We start from the raw sequence: 27839 nt of genomic DNA on the forward strand, positions 1-27839 counted from the left end.
GTGGATTTCAGGTGTTTCCATGCTGCGAGATCTCAACAAAGGATTTTCCTGAGTTGGTGGGAAGCTCTTGCACGCTGGGGTAGTTAGTCACACACCCTAAGTACTGAAAATCCTGTGCAGTACACTGATGGGATGTTTCAACAATTATTGCTTATCAAAACATTTAATGGGTGCACAAGGTATATGTGGTGTTCAATGCCTCAATTAAAACTCAATTACGTGCAAGTAACTCAACAGCTGTGAAAGCTCCCCTCTTGTGGGGACAAACAAAGACAGACCTGTTACAAGTGACATACTTGAATCATGCAGCTCAGCTCTGGAATCGATGGCCACCATCGTTCAATCGCACCTGCTAAAGATGTTATCACAGTTTCACAATTGGAGTGAGCAGGAAGAGAGATGTTCTACTTGGAGCTCCCACACTCAGCCGAAAAAACCTTCCCAGTTCCTGCTGCTGTAGCCCTGCAGTGCTGTTGGTGGCCTGGAGCACACTCTTAATATCTGGGGACACAGTCAAGGCTGACTGAAGTGGCACCGAGTCTCGTTTTCTGACTCTGCTTGTGGAAAAGCAACCAAAGGAAGAGTTCCCATTTTTCCACCTCAGGTCTCCAGTGAACAGTCCACCCTCCAGAGGTATCAAGTCAGAGATAAAACTAAGGTCCTCTTTAGGATTGGAGGAAATGAGAAGTCACTCCATTTAAACCCGCGTTCCTTTTCTATGCATTCTGGACCATGCTGGCCAAGAGAGGGCCTCTGAGCGGGCTTCTCATCATTTTTTTTTTTTGGGGGGGGGGGCTGGTTACTGGGGATTGAACTCAGGGGCACTCAACCATTGACCACATCCCGGCCCTATTTTGTATTTTATTTAGAGACAGGGACTCACTGAGTTGCTTCGCACCTTGCTAATTTGCTGAGGCTGGCTTTGAACTCCCAATCCTCCTGCCTCAGCCTCCTGAGCTGCCACCACAAGGCAGCTTCTATTCTCAATCCAGTCAGATTACTTCCATCTGTCCTGATTTTACGATGAACATTAAGACAGAGAATTTATTTGTGTGTGGGCGAATCTGCGAGCTGTATCGTGCTGAGCCAGGAGAGCAAGGGAACAGGTCAGGACATGCTATCCCCAACCCAGCACTGGCATTCGAGGAAACTGCAGAAGCAGGCCTCCCTGACCTCATCCTGCTCTTCTCCCCTGAAGCAAATTGTAGAGGAATTCTCAGGTCTTCCTTTGAAGCAGATCATCAGATCCTCATTCCAGAGGTGTCCCCCCATACCTGGGCAGAAGGAATGCACTTGTTCCTGAAGACACAGAGAAGAATCCTAACAAATAGGCCTTGCTGAGTCCCCTAGTTTATTAACATCAGGTCATACCCATTAACCAATCATGCTTCCATGTGGCTGTACACTCCATTAATTTAGCATGAAAACACCAGGCTTTCCCTGATGCATTGGCTCTTTGTTTCTGAAGGCTTCTGGATCACACAAAACTCATATCAAATAAATCTGCATGCTTTTCTCTTGCCGATCTGGGTTTTCTTATAGAGGCCTCTGGCATAAGCCTTGCTCTGGGTGAGGACAATATTTTTGTCCAATACAAGAGAAACCTGAAGTTCAAGATGATTCGGGATGCTGGACACCCTGGCATGAGGGACCTACTCCAAGAGAAGCGGTTTGTTATTAAAGTGGTTTTCTTGCCTAGTGAGCTCTCATGCTCACCCAAACTGGTATACAATCCCTGGACGCCAGGAACCTAACCATGCTGTGAGTCAATTTAAAATTCAGTGTGAATTTATGCTGTGAGGGAGAACAGGTGGAATTCATCATCTGGGAGGGCTCCTGTCTGGTGACATGTGTTCTAAGAGGTGTGAGGATTCTCTGCCTCGGGAGGTCTCAGCATGAGAGTGTGTCCTGGGCTCCTCATTAGAAATGCTCATCCTGGGGCCACCCAGGCCTGCTGGGTCAGAATGGCACAGGGGAGGCAGCGAAGATTCTGCCACAAGTTCTGCTGGGCATCAGATGCAGGCTAAGGAATGCTGATATACCCTGAGCAAGCTCACATCTGGGCCTCCCCTCCACACTCCAATAAACAGGAAGTAGCCCTACCAAACTGCCAAGGTAAAGGTTCAGCCACAGGCTGCTTGCTGGTTGCCAGAATCACCTCCAGGCTTCAGCTCTGGTTCCACAACCCCTGCCCGACTGGGAGCCTTGGAGCCATTGGCCCAGATCACTGCACCCGGCCACATTGCAGTTGGAACAGGGGCAGAGAGTCCCAGGCTCATTCCCTGCTCGCTCTCCTTCCCATACCCCAGCCCTGGGTTGGGGCCCCAGAAAATGACAAGATTCCAGGCCTAAAAATGTCCGGGGGCAGTTCACAACCAAAGACACCACCTTCATCTTCACATCATCTGCAACTGAGTCACACTCGAGTTCTCAACAGAGGAAAGCAGTGGGAAAAGTCGACTTGAATGTCGACTAGTATTACTAGGGGCTGGGCAGAGTGGTGGGTGAGTGTGGCAAAGGGCTTGATGAGCACGTGTTGAAATATCACACCGAACCCCACTAACGTGTACAATTAACACAAGGTAATCAAAAAATAAATTAAAAAAAAAGAAATGGAATTGATTTCCATCCTATCTCTATACGATGACTACGTTGGCTTTAGCATGGAGTTGCTGGTTCTGAGTGAATCTCCCAAATGCACAGAGAGGGCCCAATGAATCGCCAGGCAGCTCCAGCCCGCAGGTGCCTACCGCAGCCCTCTCCTTACAGCCTGCAAGAGAGCCAGCCAGAGGTTCTGTTTCGCTTTATTGGATACACCAGGATTTACAGAGGGAATGGCAACGTGCACAGGAGAGAGACAGCAAGCCTGCTGGCCTTTGTGTCACGGGGGCTCTGAAATGAAAGGACCTTGCTACCACACGGTACAACAAGAAGCAAACCGAAACCGCAGCGCGAAGGCATCCCAACGTGGATAATGTAAACAGTTAAATTACTAAGTCATTATTCAAGCTCAAAATACTTCCAGGAAAACAGCATACAAAAAAAACATATAAATTACATTTAAGGTCTGTACATGATTCTTAAAAAAAAAAAAATAACAATACTGTGTTCTGTACAATATTGCTTCCTTTTGAACATTCTAAACCCAAGAAATATGTTCCCTTGAATTCCAGCAAAGTGGGCAAAATACACATGCAGTATAATTAAAACCATTTTGCAAAAATACAAGGTTGCGTCGGTTTCTGTAAAGGCACGTTTCTGTAAAGGGAGCTCCCATTTTGGCAGCCCCTTCCTCTTTGGACCTTGGCAGATGGCAGTGTGCTGTTTTGCTCATCTTTGGCTGGGAGAACACACCACTGGCCTGGGGGCAGCAGAGGGAAATGGAGCTCCCTCCATTCCCAAGCCAGTAGGCTGGCCAAGGAGAATCTTGGAGCCCCAGGTGCCTCCAGCTGCCTTGTGCAGACCTGTTTCCCCCACATTTCTGACACTCAATCCACACACAATATGGAGTGAAGACGTGGCCCATATTTTTGCAGAGCATATGCAGCTCACCACTGATTGGCCACCAGGAAAAAACGCAGGTGGGACAGGGGTCAGGGTAGGTCCTGTTTCCATGGAGGTCATACTGCTGGGTCCTCTGCCCAGCTTAGGCACCAGTGTAGCTTCCAGCCAAACAGGGGGACCCAGAGGCAGCTCTAAGTGCAGAGAACGGACAAGACAGGTGCAGGATTTCAGGTCACCAAGTCTGCAAACCAGCCCTCCAGCGTCTGGGCTCTTGTGATGACTGTGGTTTGTGACCTCTCGAAGGGGGTTGAGGTCCCGTTGGGGTCACAGTGGGTTCTCATCTCCTGGTGCCTGGGCCCTGTGTGCCCCTCAGGCTTCCAGCTGAACTTGTGCTTCATCCATCTGCAGAGTGTCATTGTCCCCCAGGAGCTCAGTCTCTGGGACAGAGCCATCTTCTTCCTCCTCTGCTTCCTGCACTGGGCTCTGGACCACATCTTCTGGGATGTTCTGAGTATCCTCGGTGCCCTCTGAGAGCAGAGCTGCCCTATCTGCCACAGACGTGTTGGAGGGCGCCGTGGTGACGTAGCCTGTGCTGGTGGAACCGCTGCCGCTGTGGTGCGAGCTGGGTTTGGGGACCATCTGAGGGGGCACCTGCTGTGGAGCCATCTGCATAGGGATCTGGACTGGGTAGAAGTTGGGCAGGTATGCCCCATAGGCAGGCACGGGCTGGTAGCCATTGACGGGGATGTAGAGCTGGGGTGGGGGCACCATGGGTCTGATCTGGCCCTTCATGGGGATGAACTGGGGCTGCGGGAAGGGCTGGGCCTTCTGCTTGGGCCCCATGTAGCGGGCGTTGCTCACGTTGCTCACGGGGCTGGTGCTCAGGGAGCTGGTCTGGGTGGTGTTGCTGGCCCCCGAGGTCTGGGCAGAGCTGTTGTAGTTGGACAGGTTGCCCCAGGCCCGCAGCCGGCTGTGGATGTCCTTGAAGCGCGGCCGCCTGCTGGGGAACTCGTTCCAGCACTCGACCATGAGGGCGTAGACCCAGGCAGGACAGTCATCCGGGCAGGGCAGCACCTGCCGGCTGCGGATCATCTCCACCACGTCCTGGTTGGAGTATCCGCAGTAGGGCTGCAGGCCGTAGCTGAAGACCTCCCACAGGACCACGCCGTAGGACCAGATGTCCGAGTCGATGGAAAACTTGCCGTACATAATGGCCTCGGGGGACATCCACCGGATGGGCAGCAGTGAGGTCCCCATCAGCTTGTAGTAATCGGCAGAGTACACCTCGCGGAAGAGGCCCAAGTCTGAGATCTTCACGTTCAGCTTGTCATACACCAGCACGTTGCGGGTGGCCAGGTCCTTGTGGACCACGTGGTGGCCGGACAGATACTCCATCCCTGCTGCAATCTGCGCCACCACATGAACGAAGTCGGGGGGCTCCAGGGCGGACTTCACCGTGCGGTCGTCGTCGGTGCTGCCCACGTCTGAGTGAGGCGAGCGCATGACCAGGAACTCGTGGAGGTCGCCGTGTGAGCAATAGCTGAAGATCATGCTGAGGGGCTGGTCCTTGGTCACCATGCCCAGCAGGCAGACGATGTTGGGATGCTGCAGCCGTGCCCGCAGCATGGCCTCGTGCCTGAACTCCTCCCGGAGCGGGCCCTCTGCTTTGTCCTTCAGCGTCTTGATGGCCACCACCTGGGTCTGCTCCCCCTGGGTGGGCCCGAACAGATGGCCTTTGTAGACCTTGCCAAACCGGTCCTCCCCCAGCTCCTCCATGAACCTCACCGAGGACAAGCTGATCTCCTTGAGTTTGGCCTGCAGAGAAGAAAAGCCCAAATTAAGCCTTTCTGCCACTCACTGCCGACACCAGGGAGACTGGAGGGGTCAGAGGCCAGACCCACTGCTCCTGCCTGCCCTGCACATGGCTCCCCAGTTAACCTTAAATGCAGCTCTGCTGCAGCCTGTCTGGGACCTCCCACATTCCTAATCAGGCCGCATATTAGGTGCCTCCAAAATGTGATGCTACCGCAGAACCTCCCTCCCACTCCCACATGTGTGTGTGTGCACATGCGTGTGCATCCATGTGCTCACACTCAGACACGTCCCGAGGCCACACCCCTTAGCACCAGTTCTCCCACAGCCACCCCTGGACTCTCCCAGCAGTGCTGCCTCCACGTCCCCCCCCACCCCACCCCCGTGTGCGGCCATACCATAGCACGACGCCCTGTCTTGGTCTTTCCTGATTTTGTCATTTTTAGAGTCCAGCCCACTGGTCTACAGAGGCTTCCTCATCAGTCCTGCCTTGGGGCTTTCTCTAGATTCAATTCTCAGGCAAAGCACTCTTGGCAAAAGTACCACACAGGTGATACAGACCCTCTGGGATCTGCCTCTCAGCCTCTGCAATGCCTGCTCCTTCTGTAAAGCTGGCCTTCATCCTTCTCAGTCTCCTGGACCTGCACACCAGTCCTGGGGGCCCCGTGTCCTCCTCAGATCCTGTCCATGGCTAATCCTCAGCACCCCCCTGGCTGAAGAGCCAAATGAACCAAGTCTCCCTGACCACCTCAAAGGGCCCTTCCTTCCACGTCAGGTGGGAACAGTGCCCCCCCAGGGTGAAGGGGGGCAAGGCTGCTACCCACTTTTTCACCTGCTGTATTTCAGAGTTTCCTAGCTGCCTCCTGTCATTTAAGAACATTCAGAGTGGGGACAATCTCTCAGAGGTTGCCAGTCCCTCCTACTTCCATTCAAAGACTGGTTTTCTATCCTTCCCTCAGAAACAAACACAGCAAAACCAATCAAGGAAAACTGACCAGAAAACCAGTTCTGGTCCCTTAAAAATGCCACCCGAAGTGCCAAATTGTGGAAGGCTTTTGTCTTTCTCTTAGGTCATCCTGTGGGCAGAGCTGAGGCACCTGAGCAGTGAGGATCCTCTGCTGGGCCACACGAGGTGCCCTGGTCTAGTTGTGGGGGAGAAGTCACGGACTTCATATTTGGTGAATTCCAAATATGCCTGCCATTTATTTTCTAAGGACACACACATCTGGATGTATTTTAGAGAAGACGTGGCAAGATAAAATTATGTGCTATGTATGGAGGAAATGAAGAAACAGAGTCTCAGAGGTGACCAACCCTGGAGGACACGGCCTCACAAAGCTGCCTTGCTAGAAGATGTAAGCAAAAGACCTGCTTGTGCTGGTTGATGAGCGGCATCTCCACATCCTGGCTGGGCGAGGCCATCAGCTGCCGGCGCTGAGGCGTGGATGCCGAAGCCTTCTGCCTATTGCGGCACATGCAGACCAGGAAGAAAAGGCAGGCGATGACCAAGGGAATGGCGATGCTCGGAACTAAGATGTACAGAATGCCCATCTTGCTGCTGTGTCGGGGACCTGTGAACGAGAAGAGGCTCTGGTGACTTTTCAGAAGACATCCCCCTTTCAACTCCAAGTTCTCTACCAGCTGCCCAGCCAAAGTATGTAAGCACAAGTGGACAAGCCGATAAATTATACAAAGGGACTAAATTGCACACCAAACCTTAAAAGTAGTGCTCATCCTACTGTGCAAACAACCCCAAACCACCCGCCACAGAAACAAACTGGAACGTACAGCGTGGAACGCAGACAGGCCTTCATGTCCACAATGGCCACATTCACTTTTCTTTTCTGGTGCTCTTGACACCATGGGAACAGGTGTTGAGCGATATTTCATCTTTACCAAGGTCTCCTGCACTCCCGATTTTGGGGAGATTTAGGAAAAACATCTGCTGTCCACCTTGGGTGGGTCAAACTTGGCTCTGGGATTGGAAATGACCTTCTTCCTCATTCAACATTTTACATTTTTTAGACATTCTTATATCATGTTAACATTGTATTTCAGAATACTACATATAAAAGGCATTTAACTTAAAAGAGCACAGGTAGTCCATGAATTTGCCCCATACAATATGCAGAAAGAGTCAAAGAGTTCTTGAAAAGCAAGGTGTACCAACGGTGCTAAGCTCTCAACTACCCTTCACTTTTATTTTCCACACTGAAAAGCAGCGCTTTGTCTCCCTCTACAGGGTTTATGGGTAGTGGCCAAGGAGCACACCAGAAGCAGGGCTGTGGGACCCACAGTAAGCAGGGGGTGGACCCCGGCAGCTGGGCAAGGCAGAGGGCTGGCTGCCCTGGGGCTGTTGGCACCATCCCCCAACCCAGCACCTCCCCTGGCGACCCTATTTTAAGAGCCTGTGGCCAGAGTGAGGAAGGCAGACCCCTTCCCTACATGTGATGAAAGGTGGGCTCTCCGGGGGCATTTCCCTGTATCCCCAGGGAACTACGTGGCCTTACGTGTGCCCCCGGCCTTTAAATAACTACCCCAGACTTGGACAGGTCTATGACCAGGGGGCAATGAGCGCTCCATGTGGAAGAAAACAAAGAATATCTGGTCAACATGATATCTGAAAAAACTGATTCAGTCTCAAAAGGAGCACTCTGGTGCCCTCTTAGGAAAAGTCACAATGTCCCAAACCTAGTCTGCCCACTTCTGCCCTCCAAATAAGATAAAATCAAATAAATCAAAAGACAAAACTGTCTTCTGTCCCCACCCAGCAACTTCCCCGGCCCCCAAAAGGGTCCAGGAGGCAGAAGTTCCAGAAGCATCAGGGGCCATGGACAGTAGATTCTGGTTTATTTTTCATTATTAGGGTGAGGAGTGCAACCATGTCCCTCCTGCCAAAATCAGGGACAAGAGCTTTGTTCATGCAATTACGCGATCATTCGCTTAATTACCAACACAACACATGCTTATTGGAGAAAAAATATGTACTACAGAAATGCGGGGTTTAAAAAGTAAATATTCCTAGCAGCTACCATGTTGTTAATAGGCTGATACTCAATTTTTTGTGTGTATTTTAGGTTGAACCACATGAAACAACTGATATTTAACTCTTCTGGTATCCAGGAACAGTAGTTTCATACAGTGTTTTACAAGAGACTAGACTTCATTTTTAAATTGAATTGTGTCATCTATATGTTTCTGCTCCTGTTTTTGGAACGGAATCAACAATTTTGGACAGGTCTGCAGATTCTTTTACAGCCACGTACTACCCCCCAGTGTGGATGTACTTCCCTTACCCATGCAACTTCCTACTGATAAATTAGTCTATTTCACATTTAGCTCTCATGAATGTTTCTGCAAGAAATTTCCTTACATTTCTGCCCTGTAAGTGCAAGTATCTCCACAACATAAGATTCCAGTAATCACCAGATCAAACAATGTGCATATATATATATATACATATATGTGTGTGTGTGTATATATATATATATATTTTTTTTTTTTTTTTTTTTTTTTTTTTTTTTTAAATGGGTACTGCTGATGTCCTTCCTTGCAGGAAATAGTTTCAAAGGACTGTACCAGGGTAGACTACAGTTGAGCTCCTGGTATTTGCATTCTCACAGTTTATTCTTACAATGAACACACATTCCTGAAGAGGTGTGTGAGCTGCTCAGCAAAAGCAATGACAAATCTGGAGCCACCGAATCACAATTTCAAAACAGCAATAGGTAAATACTCATAAATATCCGGTAGGGTGGGGGCACATGGGCTCCACAGGAGGAGGTTTCTAGGCATGGGAGCCTGGACTGCCCCACAGATTGATCTGTCTTTCTGAATGGTCTCACAGTTTCCCTCCACCCACCCCTTCCGGGTCCGAGCTGAGTCTCAGTCACTCAACTTTACTGAAATGTGCATGATTGAAATTCAGAGATAATAACCCTGAAGTTTTCAGTCACTGACTACACAATCTCTTCCTATATTTTATGTAGCAGAGACACTTAGAGGGAATGTTAAGAGATCGGGGATTCTATTTTCTCCTCACTCTACCAGTTGTGTGTGTGAACGCTCAGAAGCAGGGAAAAGCCCTGGAGAAGGGAGTGGGGGGCAGGGGAGCTTCTTTCTTCATATTGGGAAATACTGTGCCACAATGTTCACGGAGGAACAAAAGAGGCCAACTGAATCCCAGGACTGGATACAGGAAAAGGGATGGAGGAAGCGTCCCAGAATGTGAGCAGTAGCTACCACTGTGTGCTGAACGTGTGCTGAACTTAGGAGTTACGTGCACAATAGTCTCCAGACTTCTCTGCATTTTTTTTTTTTTTTTTTTTTTGTGGTGCTGGGGATCAAACCCAGGGACTTGTGCTTGCGAGGCAAGCACTCCACCAACTGAGCTACCTCCCCAGCCCCCAGACTTCCCTGCATTTAAGACATCTTATAAGGATCTGATTTTATATCATAACCAGCAACAATCACAATGGGGCTCTGTGGTTCTCTCTGTCCTGAGGCAAAACAGAACATTCTCATCACAGGCCAACTCAACAGTCAACATTTTAAAAAAAGAGAGAGAGAGAATACATACTACACGAGGGTACGTCACACAGTTCCATGCGTACGTTTTTATTCTGCGTAAAGCACCAGGGGCCTTCCATCTGGCCTCCGGGGTTCCGACAGTAGGCATGCCCCCCTCCGAGCTCGGGAAAGTCCACGCTGGACAGGTGGTGGCTGTGGGGGTGCTGCAGGGCCCATGGCTGGCACTGGTGCCCCGACTTGGTGGTGCTGGCAGTCCCTCTGTAATCTGAGCCCGAGCCATTGTAGCACTGATGATCTGAAAGAGGCGGACACATTAGGAGGTGTGAACATCCAGGGGCATGGCCCCACCCTGAGGGTACAGAGTTCACCCTCCTTCAACTACTTCAGAAAGGAACAAATCCACTTTGCCTGCCTGTCCCCAACTGGGAATTTCCAAAAGACCAAAGGATTTTACATATCGTCCAAGAAAAGCAGCATTAAAAATAATGACTCAATAAAGTCCCAAGCCTATAAATGAAATTGAGGGCGCATTAGGGACACATGTGAAGGAAAGCTGTCAGAAGTTATTCCACGGCCCTGAAACCACCTTTGGAATTGTCAGCACCGGCTTCATTCTCACTCATAAGAAAAGCCAAATTGAACTGTACAAGCAGCCAGGGTAAATCCTGGGCTTGGCCCTGCAATCTGCGAGACCCCCTCCACCACCCAGGGGGACGCAGCTCGGCCACTGCAAGAATAGCACCGAAGGCCTTACTATGCTCCGTGGAGGAGCCAGAGCTAAGGATGTGCATTTGTTGAACATTTACCCAGAGTTTATCTCCAGTCCTCTTCCAAGACTTAATTATTAACTCACTTAATCTTCATTCCAACCCCACGAGGTTAGCACCATTACCCTCATGGAACATGAGGAAACAGGGAGTTTAAGCAACTCCCTAGGGTCACAGTGGAAGCCCCATGGCCAGGAGTTGGATGGACATGCAGGGCCCTGAGACCAGGCCCTGCCTGTCTTGGTAAGGCACCCTGTGCACTTCTGGAAACCTCAGACTCATCAGCAGCTAAAACAACCCTGGAGCCTGAGAGCAAAGTGGCCTCTGGTCTGGGTCTCACCTCTCACAGGGACAGCATCTCCTCGGAGATGTCTGCATTACTCCCTGTCCCGTGCTTTCTTCCCTTATTGGCCTTGCCCAGTCTGCCAGGACTTACTAAATACCCAGAAAACACAGGCTACTCTGCTGCCAGGAAGAGGGGGTGGGGGGCATGGCTTTTGTCCTCTACAGACCCCAAACAGGCCACACCTGGCCTCAGGTTCAGAAGAATTAAGTGTCCCCTCCATAGCTGAGGTCCTGTACTGCAGAGAAAGGAGTCTGGGAAGGTGGAGAGACCATCTATATTCCCTTTTATAGTGACACGGATGCTTCTGGGTCCTTCTGAGCTGCCACCATGCATCATCTTCACATCTCAAACTTGTTTAAGGCTTAGAAACCTTCAGGTTTCCAGAGACTGTGCAGGGGCTGGGAGTCCACGTTTCCCCAAAGGAGCAGAGAAGCTGGGATGCTGGGCCCTCTCCTCAATGCTCCCAGCAGCCTTCTGGGCAGAAACCTGGATCACCCCCAATCTGGAGACAGGAAGTCCCAAGCTCAAGGGAGTTTGAGCAACTTAATTCCAGTCTCAAAAATGGACAGGGTTCAAGTGGGGTGTGAATCTGGGTCAAACCCCTAGCTCTCAACCACCAGCTGGCTGCCCTGTGGGACTGGGGGCTGGACCGTGAGGATCTGCTATGACTTGTTTAGACGAGGCAGCCGGGGACCCCAGGGAGCCCATGTCAAGCCCACACACCTCCCCTCTCAGCTCCCAGATTTGGGACACTCACAGCGGCCCAGCCTCTCTGCGGGGATGCCGATGCGCATGCAGTTGGCTGCATCCGGGCTCTCGGGCATGGGCAGTGCCTCGCACTTGGGCAGCTGCAGACGCATGAGGATGAGCGGGTTGGAGCGCGCGATCGTGTACTCCTGTCGGCACAGGTCGCTCTCCAGCACCTCGCATTCGTCGCGGCACAGCTCACGGGGCTTGGGCGCCCGGGAGCGGGCGTCGCACAGGGGGAACACGAAGTGGCAGAAGGACGGAATGGCGAACTGCGAGCACTGGTCTGACAGGTGCGTGGAGGTGCCAATCATGGTGAAGGCCGCTGCGGAGGCGTGAGACCCCTGTGAGTGATGGGTCAGGACTGCATCCCCAACCCCCACCCTTAGCCCTTGCTTTGCACCCTAACCTTCCTCCTCATGTGGGCCCCTGCCTCCTGGTCACCAATCCCTATGCTGAGCCTCAGAATTAGCAGCAGACACCTAAGTCCCTGGTCCTAGAGGTTCCCTTGCAAACTTAAGCAGAGCAAGAAGAAAGGAAAACCAGGTCTAAGATGCCTCTCAGCTAGATGCCTCTTCCATGACAGAAAGATTCAGAGTGCAGACTCGAGGCCACCTCCTAAGGTTCTACCATGAGTGGGGATTCTGTAACCACATGTGTGCAGAGCTGGGGCTGGACAACTTTAGGAAGACAGCAGGACAAGAAGCACAATCCTGAGCCCCTCTTCCTAATACCCCAGGCCTGCCTCAGGGACCCAGGCAGGGAGACCCCACAGGGCACACGAAGCCCATCCAGAATGAGGGGAAATGTCAGCTCTGTGGGATGCGGTAAAAGGGGTGTGGTGGAGTAGTGGGAAAGCCAGGGGTCAGGAGCCAAGCAAAGCTGGGAGGGCAGGATTTCAACTCTGAAAGACTTCTGTGACAGAAGGGAGCAGAAAATAAGTAGCAGCAGGAGGAGCTTGGGTCTCAGATGACAGAGGATGAAGTGGTGAGGACACATCAGGTGACAGATGATGGACAGCTGAAGACAGGGCCCTTTCCTGCACACCCTGTGGAGACTGTTCCCTCCAACATAGGGAGAAAACTTAGAAGATGGAATTTAGTCCCTGGGGCACCCCAGTTCCTGCTGACTTTTACCTGAAGTCCCATTTGTAGCCAGCAGGTGTCGCTGCCACCACCTATTTATTCTCAGATGCCCCCTGGGGCACTAACCCAGCAGCCCCTGAGGGAGCCCATTCAGGACCTTTCTCATACCGTGATTGACAGTCTCTCAGTCCTTTCTGAGCCAGTTCAGTAAAGTGATTTGCGGAGACCCCCAGTTGGAGAAATAAAAGTGCTCAGAGAGCTTGTAAAATAGGCCTGGAAGTGAATGGGTCCAGGAGGGTGCTGACAGGTCTGGTGACAGGCCTGACAGCAGCTGGCTCTGCCCTGCTCCTGTGCCCACACCCGAGTGCTCTCCACTTTGTCTTCAGTCCTGGAATCCCTTCTGGCTGGTATTAAAATTGAGGCACAGAGAGGCTACAAGGTTAAGGCCTAGGAAGTTCCAGAATTGGTGGAACTGAGGTTTGAAGCCCTCACTGCAGATACGGAAGTTATAGGGAGGGCCGTCAAAATTGGTGGCTCTGACTCCAGGCAGGGAAAGACTGTCTCATTGGGTAATCAACTGATATGACATCACGGCTGATTTTGATAACATTCCTACTCCTCGACCTTAAAATGTATCATTTGAGGTTTCTGAAAATACACCAAGGAGACCCAACAACCTATGTCCTCATCTTTGTCACATTCTGAATGTTGCATAACACCCTGATCTCCAAACAGGACATTACCACACCAACTCAGTCTCTAACTTTCAAACCGCAATCCAGTCCATCTAGAGTAACTTCATATTTATTTGAGGGGAGCCGGGGTTGTAGCTTAGTGTTATGGCACTTGTGTAGCACATGTGAGACCCTGGGTCCCATCTCTTGACTGCAAAAACTGTATGTAGAGAGCCCCCATTCTATGTTTTTCTTTCAAAACTGCTATAAAGTCAGGCTGCTTGGAGATCTGAGCTGTTTGATCCCTTAAGCACTGCTGAAGGAAAATCGAGGGTCAATCTTGGGTCTAGAATCAGTGTTTGCCAATAAGTGGGATTTCCGGTTAATTCTGGAGTCTCTGGCTAGCATTTTGGGGGGGGTACCACAGATTGAACTCAGGGGCACTTGGCCCCCTGAGTCCCATCCCCAGTCCTATTTTGTATTTTATTTAGAGACAGGGTCTCATCGATTTGCTTAGCACCTCGCTTTAGCTGAGGCTGGCTTTGAACTGGAGATCCTCCTGCCTCAGCCTCCAGAGTCATTAGGATTACAGGCCTACGCCACTGCGCCAACTCTGGTTAGCATTTTAAAAGATGCTGAGGACAGACTCAAGGATTTTGGAGCATATGATTCATAGGGAGGGCTGTAACTAACTTTAATGACATAGAATTAAAACAGAAAAATCCAAGTGTACTGCTGTTAGGTACTGCTGTGAACACTGTTCCCCATCACCCATTTCAGTTCTGTGAAACAAGTCAGTATTGTCCAAAGGTTGAGTGCCCCTTATCTGCAATGCCGGACACCAGAAGTATTTTAGTTTGGGGATATTTTCAGATTCTGGGGTATCTGCATATATAAAAAGAGATATCCACAGGGAATCCAAGTCTAAACATGAAATTGATTCACATACACATAGCTTGAAAGTAATTCTATAAAATACTTTTAATGATTTTGTGCACAAAACAGTTTGTATGCACTGAATCATCAAAGTTTAGGTTTGGAATTTTGCACTTGTGTCATGTTGGTGCCCAAAAAGTTTCAGATTTTAGAGTATTTTGAATTTCAGACTTTCAGATTAGGGATGCTCGGGCTGAATTCCCTGATGACATGAAGTACACTTGTTGTATTTTTTACTGCCCAAATAGTTTCAGAAGTTTGTCTTTAAACAGAATAAACAGCTTTCCTGCTGAGAGGTACCAACACTTCCACGATGGCTTCCTGCTGGACCAGGACAACACCTTCAGGTTCCTCTGTCTCACAACTGCTCCTCTACCTCCCACTAGAACCCTGCTCCTGCCCGTGGGGAGCTCTCTGCCAGCACAGGCCAGGCAGACCCATCAGTGACCAGCATCTTAGGTCCTCCTCTTAGAGTGAGCTGGACTTAGAAGGTCAGGTCTCTGACTTGGGTCCTCCTTCCATGCCTTTCCACCCATCCCACTACCAGGGTAGTGCTTTGCCACCCCTTTGCCTGACTGGACTCCCCCCAGGTGCAGCCAAGATCGAGAGCATCATGGAGAAAATCCAACCAGATGTGCTAGGGCGCTGCCAGCTTCACAAGGTTCTCCTGGCACCTTATGGGATCTGGAGGGAAAATTGGGGGGTGGGGATGGAAAGGAAGAGGAGGACTTCAGTCATGTTCTAATCCCCAGGGATTTCCATCAAGGAAATTCATGTGCACAAGTTGTTATGTTAGGGCTGACAGTGGATCCAAGGAGCTGATTCCTAAATGACTTGACCACTTCTCAGACTCTGAATCAGGGAGCTGAAGACCTGGCTTTGTTCTCTGGAAACTGAATACAGATGTAGCCTGTGTTCACTGCAGTGTCTGCTCCACAGGCTCCACAGATGACAGGCAACCCTCTCCACCAAAGGGCTGAAATGAAGCCTGGGAACCTTTGAACCAAACATGGCTCAGAGAGGGTACAAGAGTCAAGAAATGTGGAATAAAGGAGGAGCAGGTGTCATGAGCTGGCTGGTCTAGGACAGGATGCCATGGAGATGCAGTAGGAAGGTATGTGGAACTCTCAAGGTTTGGTCAAATTAAGCGTGCAGAACTATGTCCCACACAATCTGCACTTGCTAATTGCTACTGGATGTGCTCTGTTCTCCAAGGGTTCCTGTACTGGCAGCATGGTTCCTGGTGTGGCGATGTTAAGGGGTGGTGGGACCTCTAAGAGGCAGGGCCTTGTGGGAGATCATTTGGTTTGCTGGCAACACTGGCCTTCAGAAGGGATCAAGATAGCTCTCAAGGAACCCTGCTTAGTTCTCTCAAGAATGATGTTATAAAAAAACAAGCCTGGGCCCTCCTGGGCTGCTCTGGCTTCCTGTTATGCCAAAGGATCTCTCCTTCTCACATATGCTGCCAACATGGCTTTATCATGTGATGAAGCCAGGGGGACCCTCACCAGAGCTAGCATCATGCTGTTTAGACTTTCAGCCTTCCGTACTGTGAGCTAAATAGACTTCTTTTCTTTTTAGTCCCTAGCCTCAGGTGTTTCATTATAGTAACAGAAAATAGACTACCACACTAATTTAAGCTGGGAAGTTTTAGGACAAATCATATTAACAAATTGCAACTGCTTCTAAAAATGATCTATGATTTCCTACTACAAGAGAGATAATTAAAAAAAAAAGGTCTGGGGATAGCTCATTTGGCAGAGTGCTTTCTTTGCATGCACAAGGCCCTGGGTTCAATCTCCAGCACCAAAAAAAAAAAAAAAAAAAAAAAAAAGAGGAAGAGAGAGATAAAGAGATTCACTCTTGGGGCCATGAACAGTAAAATGCACAAGTAGTGGTTGCCTGCAGAAAGAGGTGCCTTCAAGTGTGCTTGATGTCTCATGAGCAAAGTCTTTGGCTCCTACCTGTGATTCGGTTTTCAATCTCCCCCTGCATCTGGAGAGAATCCACATAAATGGTCCGGTTCCCAATAAAGCGTGCACAGGCGATTCCCCGGTAGGGCTGACAGAATCCATCCTCCTGGTAGTCATCCCTGTAAAAGCACACAAGGTCTGTAAGTGCAGTGGGAATTGTCAGATATTCCCGATGATTTGATTTTTAAATCCAGCATCTTACAATCCAATAATTTTGCCCTATGGTATTTATCCAAATGAGTTGAAAACTTTTACATAAAAAGTCTACACAAAAACTCAAACATTGATACTTACAGCAACTTTGTTCAAAATTACCAAAACTTGGAGACAACTGAGATGCACTTCAATAGGTGGATGGATAAACAGAAATGGATGCATCCAGACGGTGGAATATTATTCAGTGCTAACATGAAATGAGCTATTAAGTCACTCAAAGGGAGGAAATTGAAATGCACACTACTAGTGAAATGAACCAATCTGAAAAGGCTACAGACTGTGTGCTCCCAACTCTGTGACACTCTGGAAATGCACAAGTATAGAGAGTAAAAAGATCAGTGGTTGCCAGAAATAAAGGGGGAGGATGAGTAGGTGAGCAGATTTTTAAGGCAGAGAAACTATGACCAACAATGTTGGTCAAAATGCACAGAAGGTAAAACATGAAGAGCAACCCTGAATGTAGACCACTGAGTCCAGTTCACAGTGATGCATCAACTGTAATGAATCGGGGAGACTGTGAGGAGGCTGAGAGGGGAGGACAGGGAACTCTCTAACTTCCGGTTCAGCTTTTCCATCAACCTGAAACTGCTTCCCAAATAGTCTATTAAACGATAACAAAACCCAAACACCCTGGCATCTTTAAGGGAGTGTGGGATGCGGGAGGATTCCTTAAGGGTGACACGTGGCTGGACAGGTGCCTCTGCATAGACACATAAACGCACCCATGTCAGACGTGAACCGTGTTGCTTCCTCCCTTGGTGTACATCAGAGACGTCCGGCACACCCCTCCATGCTTCTCATTTGCAAACAAGGCTTTTATGAAAATGACAACAATGTAAAAGCCACATTCAACCATTAAATGGTAGGAGAGAGATCTCTGAAGAGGAGAAAAGCAGCACAAATGTATCTTCTAATATATCCAAAGGCGACGGAGGCAGAGAAAAAGGAAAGTGTGGCCTCAAAGAATTTGCGAGGCGAGATGCATGCTGTGACACACTAAGACGAGAGTTGGTTGCTGCTTAGTGGGCAGCAGGACCGTGTGCAAATCTCTCCTTCTATCCTGCAGTCGAGCCTTCTCAGTCCTGCAGGGGCAGCCTGCACTGAAGTGAAGGGGACACAGCCCTCCCCCAGGGCCCTAGTGGGAGGTGTGCTAAATTCTCTTCTGCAGAGTCAATTAGTCTGGCTTCAGGCAATGAAACCCACCATTATAAATAGCCAGGTGCACTGCATGGTGGCCCTGAGATCCTCCAAGCAGAGGAGACCAGTGGACTGCAGCAGGCCCTTCAGGCTGCGGTCTGCTGGGGACACAGGGTTGGGCTTCCAGAACATGCCTCTGTTGATCCCCTCAAACCTATAATAACTCAGTAGCAAACTGAGGACCGATCCCATGAGTGAGAACACTTGTTCTCCACCCTGCGTGGTGCAGACCATCCCCAAATGAAACCTGAGTTGTGTTCAATTTAACCAAATGGACTTAAAAACTCCCCGTCTGAGCTGTCACAAAGAATAAGATGGAATGCTTGTGAGGAGTCCCAGCAGGAGCTTCTCTCTTCTGGGTTCTCCCTCACTGCAGTGTCTTCTCAAGTCCCCACGGAAAGGTTCTTTTTCAAAGAAAAGAACCTAGAGCCGTCAGTAATCCAAATGAGGAGGTTTGGGTCTCAGCAAGAGTGGGATGCTCTCCTCTTGAGCTTGCTGTCTGTTATACCTTTGGGTTCCTCATCTGTAGTTTAAATAGGCAGCATATTTGACAGTGTGAGCCCAGCTGTGCTTCTTCACCCTCCCTGAGCTGAAGTTTATTGCTAGTCCAAAACACCCACATAATGAGAGTTGCCTCTGCCATGGGGCTTGCGGTTGGGTTGAGGGTGCCTGCATCAGAGAAGCCTGAGAGAGAGCTTCCGCTCAGCCCCTGGGATGACCCAGCAACAATGGCAATTTCTTTCCTTGCCCGCCAGACTCAAGGAAGAGAACTCTGGGCACTTGCTGCAGGCTTCTCCCTGGCTCGGGTCAGGTGCTTACAGGGTGGAGCGGGAAGCCGAGGTATGGGGTGGACAGTACGGGGCTCTCGCCATCCCATCCCCTCCCTCCTCAGCACTCATCTCGGTGGGCTTCTAGTCTGAATCCTAGAGAATTTCCCAAAAGCCAAACAGAAGTGACTGGAAAATGACATCCTTGAATTTTGAGAATACAAGTAGGAGTTACTTTCTACTTTCAAACAAAATTATGTTTCATCTTTACCTGGTGCGATTTGGGAGCACTGAGGAGTAACAGAGCTGGAGAGAGTCGATAAAATCAGTCACTTGGAGGCTGGGACAGAATCTGGCACCTATGAAACTCCTTAGACAATGCAAGTGAAATGGACGTGCTTACCCAATGGTAGAACATCAGTGCTACGGAAATTCAATCTGAAAACCTTCTGCCCTCCTAATGCGCCAGGCACTGATTAAAGACCTGACGATACGTGGATGGAGAAGAAACTTCTCATAACAGGAACAATTAGGAAAATGGTTTCAATACTTTTTAACAACAACAAAAAAAATTTATGGGAAAAAAGTTCCACTTCCTTATAAAATACGTGACTACATTTGAATGTTGATGTTTTTGATCTGAAAAGAGCCTTTGTTTCCCTTAAATCTCATTCATTACTTCTTCTACATTAAGCAGTTACCATCAAGGAGGGGAGAGAGAGAAATAACTACAATAGTGGGTAAGAAGATGCAATAGAGAAGGAGTAGCAGAGGGACCCAGGGATGCAGAGGAAGGAGCTAGAATGCTAGGATAGACGGTGCTGCTCCTCAGGGCTGAGAGGAGGGCAGGACAGATGTACCACCTTCCCCTGATGGCATATGCTGAAAATAAAACTGTGTGAAGATCAATTCACAGACAGAAATGATGAAACAAAATAGTGAAGCAAAAGCTCTGTAAGCAACTATAAAACTCAGCACTCTTCACAGGAAGTTAACAAAATCCAGAGTGCAAGCCATAATGGAATAGAAAAGCCACGTGGAAATGTTAACACCCATTGAATGCAATCAACAGAATTAAGGGAATCAATGGAACTAGTCAAATATTAGTAAAGAAAATGAAGAGTGGACAAACTGTAAGCACCATCCTGACCTGAGGGACATCTATAGAATGATATGCCCAACCAGAGCAGTCCTCTCACCTTGTCAGTTCACAGGGAATGTACACCCCCACAGATCATGTGCATGGCCATAAATCAGCCCTCAATATTTTTAAAAGAACCAAAACCATGATTCTCTAATGACAGGGAACTAAATTAGAAATCCATAACAAGAAGATATTCAGAAACTCTCCAAATTTTTGGAAACTGAATAACAAATTTCTGAAGAACTGATAGGCCAAAGAAGAAAATGCAGAACTATACGATATAAAAAATGAAAGTATTAGAGATTAAAAATTCTTGGGGGTGCTGGGGTTGTGGTTCAGCGGTAGAGCGCTTGCTTCACATGTGTGAGGCACTGGGTTCGATTCTTAGTACCACATATAAATAAATAAAATACAGGTTCATTGACAACTGAAAAAAATTTGAAAAAATTCATGGGGACAGTTAAAAGGTATAATTAGGAATTTATAGCTTTAATTGTTTGTTAGATAATGTTTATACCTTAAGAATTTTAAAAAATAGGGGCACATTAAATCTGAAATAATTAAAACACTACAGTCAAGAGCAGAAATCCATAAACTTGAAAACAAACAATATAAAAATCAGAAAAGGCAAAAGTTAGTTCTTAAAAAAATTTAGCTGCATGTGGTGGTGCACACTTGTAATCCCAGTGACTGAGGAGACCAAGGCCGGAGGATCACAAATATGAGGCCAGCCTCAGCAACTTAGTGAATTCTTGTCTCAAAATAAAAAATAAAAAGGATGGGGGACATAGCTTAGTTATAAAGCACCCTTGCATTCAGTACTGGGGTTCATTACCATGAAGGGAAAAAACAAAAACAAAAACAAAACACCAACTTATTTAGATTGCTAGCATTTAGAAAAACTGATTAAGAAAGAAAAACACACACTACCAATATCAGGAATGCTCAGGGGACATCACCAAAGACTCTACAATAAGAAACATTACCAACAATAAGTAAACATACATTTGATGAGTTAGAAAAGATGACAGTTTCCTTGAGGAACACAAAACACTAAAAATTAGTGCAAACAGAAAGAAAAACAGACTAACCTTCAAACTCTTGAGGAACTTGAAGTTGTACAAAACAAAACAAACCTTACCACAATTAAAACAGAGGAACTGGTAATTGTTGTCAGACACTGAAGAAAGAAGTGTCAGCAGTGATACACAAACTCTTAAGAGAAAATACTGAAGTAAAGGTCACTTTTTAATTCATTTTATGGCTAGCACAACTGTGCTACAAACATCTAATAAGGACATCAAAAGAACATGTAGATCAATAGACCTCATGATTGAAAGGGTAATACCCTCCTCATAAAGTTAACTGAATCTAGCAAAATAAACACAGTATTTTTTAAAATGCACAAAGGACCAACTGGGCTAACCCCAGGAATATAAGTTACTTCAACATTCAAAAATCAATCATTGAACCGGGCATGGTGGTGCAGGCCTGTAATCCCAGTGGCTCAGGAGACTGAGGCAGGAGGATGGCAAGTTCAAAGTCAGCCTCAGCAAATTAGTGAGGCCCTATGAAACTTTGTGAGACCCTGTCTCAAAATTTAAAACAAAACAAAGCAGACATAGAGAAACCATAATACAATTATCTTAGTTGATATAAAAAGATAATTCCACATCCATTGTGAAAACTCCAAAGAAGTGAATTAAAGAACTTTCTCTAATATACTCTAATATAAAGGGTAACTATAAGAAGTATTAAGTTGAAATAAGAAATATTTTCCCCTTAAAAAGACAAAGATGCCTGCTCTTACTAATTCTATCCGACATCTCTGTGTTGGTACTGAGCATCACAATAGGAAAAATGTGTAAGGTAGGTAGGTAGGTCAGCTGATGATAGGTAATTAGATAGACAGTGACAGACAAATGGCATATAGTTTAGAAAGGAAGATACAAATCTGTCTCTAGTCATAGACAGTATCATAATTTACAGAGAATAAAAGAATACATTTAAAGTATATTACAAGGAATATATTTAAAAACAAGTACACCTAATATGGATTTTGCAAAGCCACAGGGTAAGTTCAAGACACAAGAATTAATGAATATTTATATGAGAACAACAATTTGCAAATAAAATTTATATACCTTTGTACATATGAATTTATATGTATATAAATTTTATTTGCTAATTGAAATATTAATGTTATCACAAGTTATGTGTGTGTAAATGTAAATACACACATATCATATAAAATACACACAAATAACTTGCAATAACATTCTTTTGCCCGTTCACTTACCAGCGAGAAGGCAGTTTGTTTTCTCCAGAAGTCATTTTTAATTGGTGGCATGTCAGTTGGAAGTTTCAATTGTTTTTTATAGTGCTACTTTTCCGTAATTAGGATGAAGTTTGAATTATGCTTATGGCGATTTCCCCAAAATAGCAATGGAAGCAGCTGAAGTAGAAGATATCCGCTTAGACATGCAGGCGTGCGGTGCCTTTGAGCCATGGGCATGAGATGCTCATTATGTGGTTCCATATACAAGCTTGGAGACGGGGAAATAAGTAGGAGCTGGAAATGGAGATTCCAGGGTCATGAGCACGTGGAGAGAGAAGGGTGGGAGTCTTGGAATTGCTTCATGTTTGTTAAGTCAGAAAAAAAGAGGGATAAGGACTTGGGAGGTGATTTCCCAGAGCCCAAGAATTATGATAATTTTAACTGTTCAAAAGAACAACACGCTTTCTTAAAGCAGCACGGTATGCATGCACACACTTGTGGGTCCAGGACAACACAGGGAAGGCGGTGGGGGGCCCCTCTGATGCTGAGGTTTCAGAGAGCACCCTCATCCTGCCACAACCCCCTGCGACCCCAGCATGCAGCACATGTGTGTGGGCCCATAATAGTGAAAATGAGCCACTTTTAATTGAAAAGAGCAGAAACAAAACAGAACAAACATAAGAAATGCCAGATATGTAGCCAAGTGTTATTCCCTGGGTATTGCCCAAACTACCAGCTGAGTAACTTCTAATAACCCTGTTCTGTGAGGTTTTGCATCAGTGGAGAAACCACCCTTTCTTAAAGCTTTTGTTCTCCATGTACACACCCTCCTTACCCCCAGCTGAACACAGATGGAAGGAAACGGATGCTTTGATGGTAGTAAATCCCTTACCTCCCAGGACACCCAGCCCCGCCTCTCCCCATGCACACATGCTGAAGTTACACACACTGCCAGCACCCACGTGTGGGGACCTGCGAGGGCGGCAGCAGGCAGGGACAGGGCAGAGCGTCATCCACTCATGCTCTTTGAAAGCCAACAGCAGTGTGTCCTGACGCTGCCACTCTGCACAGGGATAAACCCAGGCTGTTATAAGTCACTGACTCAACTCTCCAGTTCCACAGACAGGACACAACACTTGCCCGAGGATGAAAGAACAAGAACTGTTGTGCATTTGCTAAGGAAAAGCCCTAAGAGAGGAGTTACTGCATAGGATAGGCTGGTCGTTCCAGGATGAAACAGAGAAAACTTGTGGGTTATTCAATGCCTTAAGCTCATTATTTTCCATCTTCATTTTGGTCCAGACATGTCGTAAGCACACGGTTACAGGGAGGGGTCAATCTGAAACGTGATCATAAAAGAAAATCATGGCTGCAGAAAGATGACATCCAGTGAGCTGGTGTTCAGTCTGATCAAAGACAGTCCTTGTGTGAATAAAGTAATTTGCCAGAGAGCAGAAAGGGTGGTCCCAGAGGACAGCAGTGGGTGGACTGGGGAGATGTGGGTCAGTGGACACACAACTTCAGTTAGGAAATGCATGAGGAATAAGTTCAAAAGATCGGCTGTATAACATGGTAACCTCAGTTAATAAGTATATATTACATGCTTGAAAATGGCTAAAAATAGATTTTAAGTGTTCTCACCACACACAAAAGTGGTAAGTATATGAGATAATGCATATGTATTTTGGGGGGTGCTTTGTTTTCTGGTGTTGGCGACTGACCCAGGGTCTTGTGCACACTAAGCACATGCTCTACTATTGAGCTACAACTCCAGCTTTAATATGTATATACACACATACACACATGAGTTTTATCTGCCAATTAAAAAATAAATTAACTACTCTAAGAAACTCATATATCAGCATAAAATCAGTAAGTTAATCCAGCAGGGCATCAGAAGAATAATTCAATCTGACTGAATAGGTTTCAGTCTAGTTTTTAAAAAATAGGAATTCTATCATGTAACATATCATAAAAGCAGAAAAACTACAGTCACCTTTGTATCCAGAAAAGTGAGTATAAAAATGAAGAGCTCTCATTATTAGTGACAATAAATATGTAAACTATGAACAGAATAAATATGTCAACTATGAAGAGAAGAACAGAAAAATAAATGCTTTGACAAGATGATGGAACTCCTAGGCCATGCAATAAGACAAGAAGAAGAAATAAAAGCTAAGGTTTAGAAAAAGCAAAACATATACCTATTACTTATAGAAGACTTTATTTCCCCCACAGAAAAATCATCAAAAAGATGTTACAGAAAGTTAATGAAATAAAAAAGTTCAACAAAGTCGTGAAGCACAAGATCAGTATCTAAAATTCAATGTGTTTTTGAACCACCATCAAAAATAAAACATGGGAAGGAAAGATAAGGTTATCATTAGCAGAATCAATAAGCCACCTGAAACATGCATAAGAAAAGATGTGCCCCCCATGGAGATGATGGAAAAAATTATACTTTTTTTGAAAGGGACAGAGAAAAATAATCATGACACCACAAACTATAAAGAGCATCAGTTCTTTCATAGACAACAGACTTCTATGTAATTCCTATAAAAATACAAACATAAAACTCACACGGAACAGTGGAAGGCAAGTAACAGTCCAGAAAATTTAGAAGGGTATAGTAATAAGACAGGTGCATTATTAGCTCCATGCCCTAACAAATACCAGAGACGGGAAGGCTGAAACAATTCAAATTTATTTTCTTATACTTCTGGATGCTGAAAGTCCAAGATGGAAGTGCTGGCCAATTCGGTTCCTGGCAGGGACTCTCCTCCTGCCTTACCAATGCCTGCCTTCTTGATGAGTTCTCACATGATGGGGGTCAGGGGAGATCTGATGTCCCTTCCTCTTTTATAAAGGCACTGATTCTATCCCATCAGGGCTTAACCCTGAAAGCCTATATTCCCGAAGCATATATTCTCCAATAGGGAAACATACTGGGATGGGACTTCCACATAATGAATTTGGCAGGGGACACAATGTAGCCCTTAGCAGTAGGTGAGGTATCTTCTCCTACCTGTGGCAACATATATCAAATGTCAGAATGTTGGAACATCAGTCCAGTTAGCTATACTAAAAAAAAAAAAAAAAAAAAAAAAAAAAACCTATAGGCAGACTCATATGTATAGAAATTTCACCTATAACAAAGGTGGTGTATTAAATTTAATAATCCAGAACAGATCATCATTACAAGGTGCCAAGGTAGTAGGTCATGAATATAGAGAAATATTACAATAGCATACCAGCTTCTATCAGCATAAAAAAACTCCATTCTAGGTGGAGCAAAAATTACGTAAAGGATTATATCTGGATAATATTCTAAAACTCTAACAAAGAAATAACAAGATGACAACTGTCCTAATGGAAAAATGGACAAAACAGAGTTTATTTTAGTTATTTGTGGTAGTTACTTTCTATAAAGTCATTACAAACACTGAATTAGCAGAAATGGAGCTACTGTTCCAAGTGGGCAGGCAGAGTTAGTTTTCTACAAGTCTCTAGTCACAACATTTTATTCCACCAATCAATACACTGCCTTGTTTAACATGTTTCTGTTTAAAGATACCATATTTAATATATATATTATTGCTTTGTTGGTACTGAAGTCACAGCCAACAGCATTATAACTCTTGCCTGGACAGAGCTTGTCGAACACACATATTTCTTCTAAGGCACATCCCAGCCTTCTCAGGCTCTGGAGAGCTAGACAGCACTTTGGCACCATGCCTGGGAGTTACTTTAGCCAGGGAAATCACCAACAAAAATCATGAAAACATGAAAAGTGTGACTGCAAAAAGGACACTTGTTTACAATCTGAGGACTAAAACAAGAAATGTTGCCGTGTGACCTCAGCTGGGAAAGTGTGTGTGTGACTCAGATTCTTTTACCACTCTGCATACCCATGAATGACCAGGAAAACACCCGAATGTCGAGATTGAGTTTCCAAATAAACCACAGTAAGTGACTTTGCAAATCAGAGGACAGGTTTTGTGTGAACAGAGAATTCTGTGGCTATTAAGCCAATCAGATGATGCTCAACCTCATTGTTAACTAGTGAAATCAAACATTAAATTACCATTTGACTCAAGACACTGGGAAACATTTTAAGTTCTGACAATACTATGTGCTAGAAGTCAGGAGAAATGATAACTTCCTCATTACTGGGGGGACTCTGAGTCCCTTAGCCTTTGTGGAGGGTAAACTGGCTATTCCTGGGGAGAAGGGAGATGGTCACCTGCAATTCCACCCCAGAACTCTGTCCTAGGAGGACTAGGGAAGTGCCCTACCATGGAGCTATATCCTCAGTCCCTACAACATATTCATAATATAATAATAAAATATATTCATTATAAAATATACAAGTATAAAGACATAAATTAGGGAAAAAGTAGTAACTTCTGAATGACCTACCCCTTTCCCAAGGCTCATCAGTAGGTGCTTGATGCAACTTCTTCTGCCTAATCTCCTATTAGGAGTGATTGCTATGGATTTGCTCCAGCACTGTGTTTCAGCAGAGAACTTTCTCAAGTAGGATTCAGTGTCCAATTGTCCCATAGTGTCATGCCTGCACTCCCAACTTGGCCCCATAGCACACCACCCAGCAGAGGAGGCCCCAGGGAAACAGGAACCAGCAAAGACTGAGCAGGTAATTTATCGCCCACAGGGTGTTCCTGCCATTGCTCAGAACATCTGAATGTAAAGCCATAGCTATCCAATGTGGCTGCATGGGAAACAAAGGGGACTGAGTCACTGCTTATCTCAAATACAGGCAACGAAGTGAGTGATCCTCCTTCTACACGATGACAGCATTTGCAGTTCATAGGAGAACCTCCTAACCCAGATGGGACAGCACTGTGCTGGAAGCAAGGGGCGCAAGTCCAAAGCCAGATTCAGTCAGCAGCTTGATAAGGGGCAGAGAGCCTGGCTGTGTGCCTTGGCCTCCTCATATATAAGGTGGGCTTGAGACCCAGGCTGTAGAAGGTGCCCTACACTTTATGAACTGTAAATGCAGGAGCTGAGAATATAGCTCAGTGGTCGAGCACAGGCCTGTCATGCGCAAGGCCCTGGGAGGGATCCCCACCATTGGGAAAAAAACAAAAACCAGAACACCTGCAGGTGGGTGAGGCTGGGATTTCACAATGAGAACCACCTCCCTGTTCACAAACAATCTTGTGCACCAGGCTCCTCCTGGAGGTCCTGGCAATCTGGTGTGTGTGTTTATACCCCGTGAAAGGTCATGATCCTTGAAAGCAATGAACCGTGTTTATTTTTATGACATTTTTCCTTTACATGGAAACATGGAAAATGTAAGTTTCCCAAACCTAAACGAGCACATTGCCATCCTTGTGTGATGCCCAATCAACTTCTAGCAATTTTGGCAAAGACGGGAGTTTGTTGGATTTAAAGTCTGGATTCTTACATAACCAAAACCCTCAGAGTATCGGAAAATGGTTTGAGGAAAACAGATACTTACTGAAAGTTATGATTTGGGCTGTGTGTTGGACCTAAAAGGATAAAACAAAAAGCCAGGTTATTAATACTTCATGATCTGGAACACAACTGCTTTCAAGTCATGCCGACGGTAAACATGGTAGGCGCCCATGGGCTCATTTGTGGCCAGTTGTCCTCAGGCCTTGGGCTCAGCTCAGCTCATGAGGACACCCCAGTGATGCCAGAAATCATTAAAAAACAAAACAAAACAAAACCACAACAAGGGCTGGAGTTGTGGCTCAGTAGTAGAGCGCTTGCCTGGCACATGTGCGGCCCTGGGTTCGATTCTCAGCACCGCATATAAAAAAATAAAATAAAGGTCCATTGACAACTAAAATAATATTAAAAAAACAACAACAAAGGG

General features: G+C 46.5%; 1 protein-coding gene across 2 annotated transcripts in view; it reads right to left on the minus strand.

Annotated features, from left to right (window-relative positions):
- Window positions 1–921: 921 nt before the first annotated feature.
- The window catches only part of ROR2 (receptor tyrosine kinase like orphan receptor 2), a 214155-nt gene continuing 187237 nt past the window's right edge, over window positions 922–27839 (minus strand). The window contains exons 4-9 of one of the 2 annotated variants that reach the window (XM_079109285.1): window positions 27459–27489; window positions 16366–16493; window positions 11717–12031; window positions 9896–10141; window positions 6685–6887; window positions 922–5319 (exon numbers count right to left, since the gene is read on the minus strand). In XM_079109285.1, the coding sequence (XP_078965411.1) occupies window positions 3874–5319; window positions 6685–6887; window positions 9896–10141; window positions 11717–12031; window positions 16366–16493; window positions 27459–27489 (2369 nt within the window). In that variant the 3' untranslated portion in view covers window positions 922–3873. Of the gene's footprint in view, window positions 5320–6684; window positions 6888–9895; window positions 10142–11716; window positions 12032–16365; window positions 16494–27458; window positions 27490–27839 lie in introns of those variants that run through there. The other variant, XM_079109286.1, reaches the window with a different exon arrangement.

Source organism: Sciurus vulgaris, assembly GCF_902686455.1.
Source record: "Sciurus vulgaris genome assembly, chromosome: 13".
NCBI lineage: Eukaryota > Metazoa > Chordata > Mammalia > Rodentia > Sciuridae > Sciurus > Sciurus vulgaris.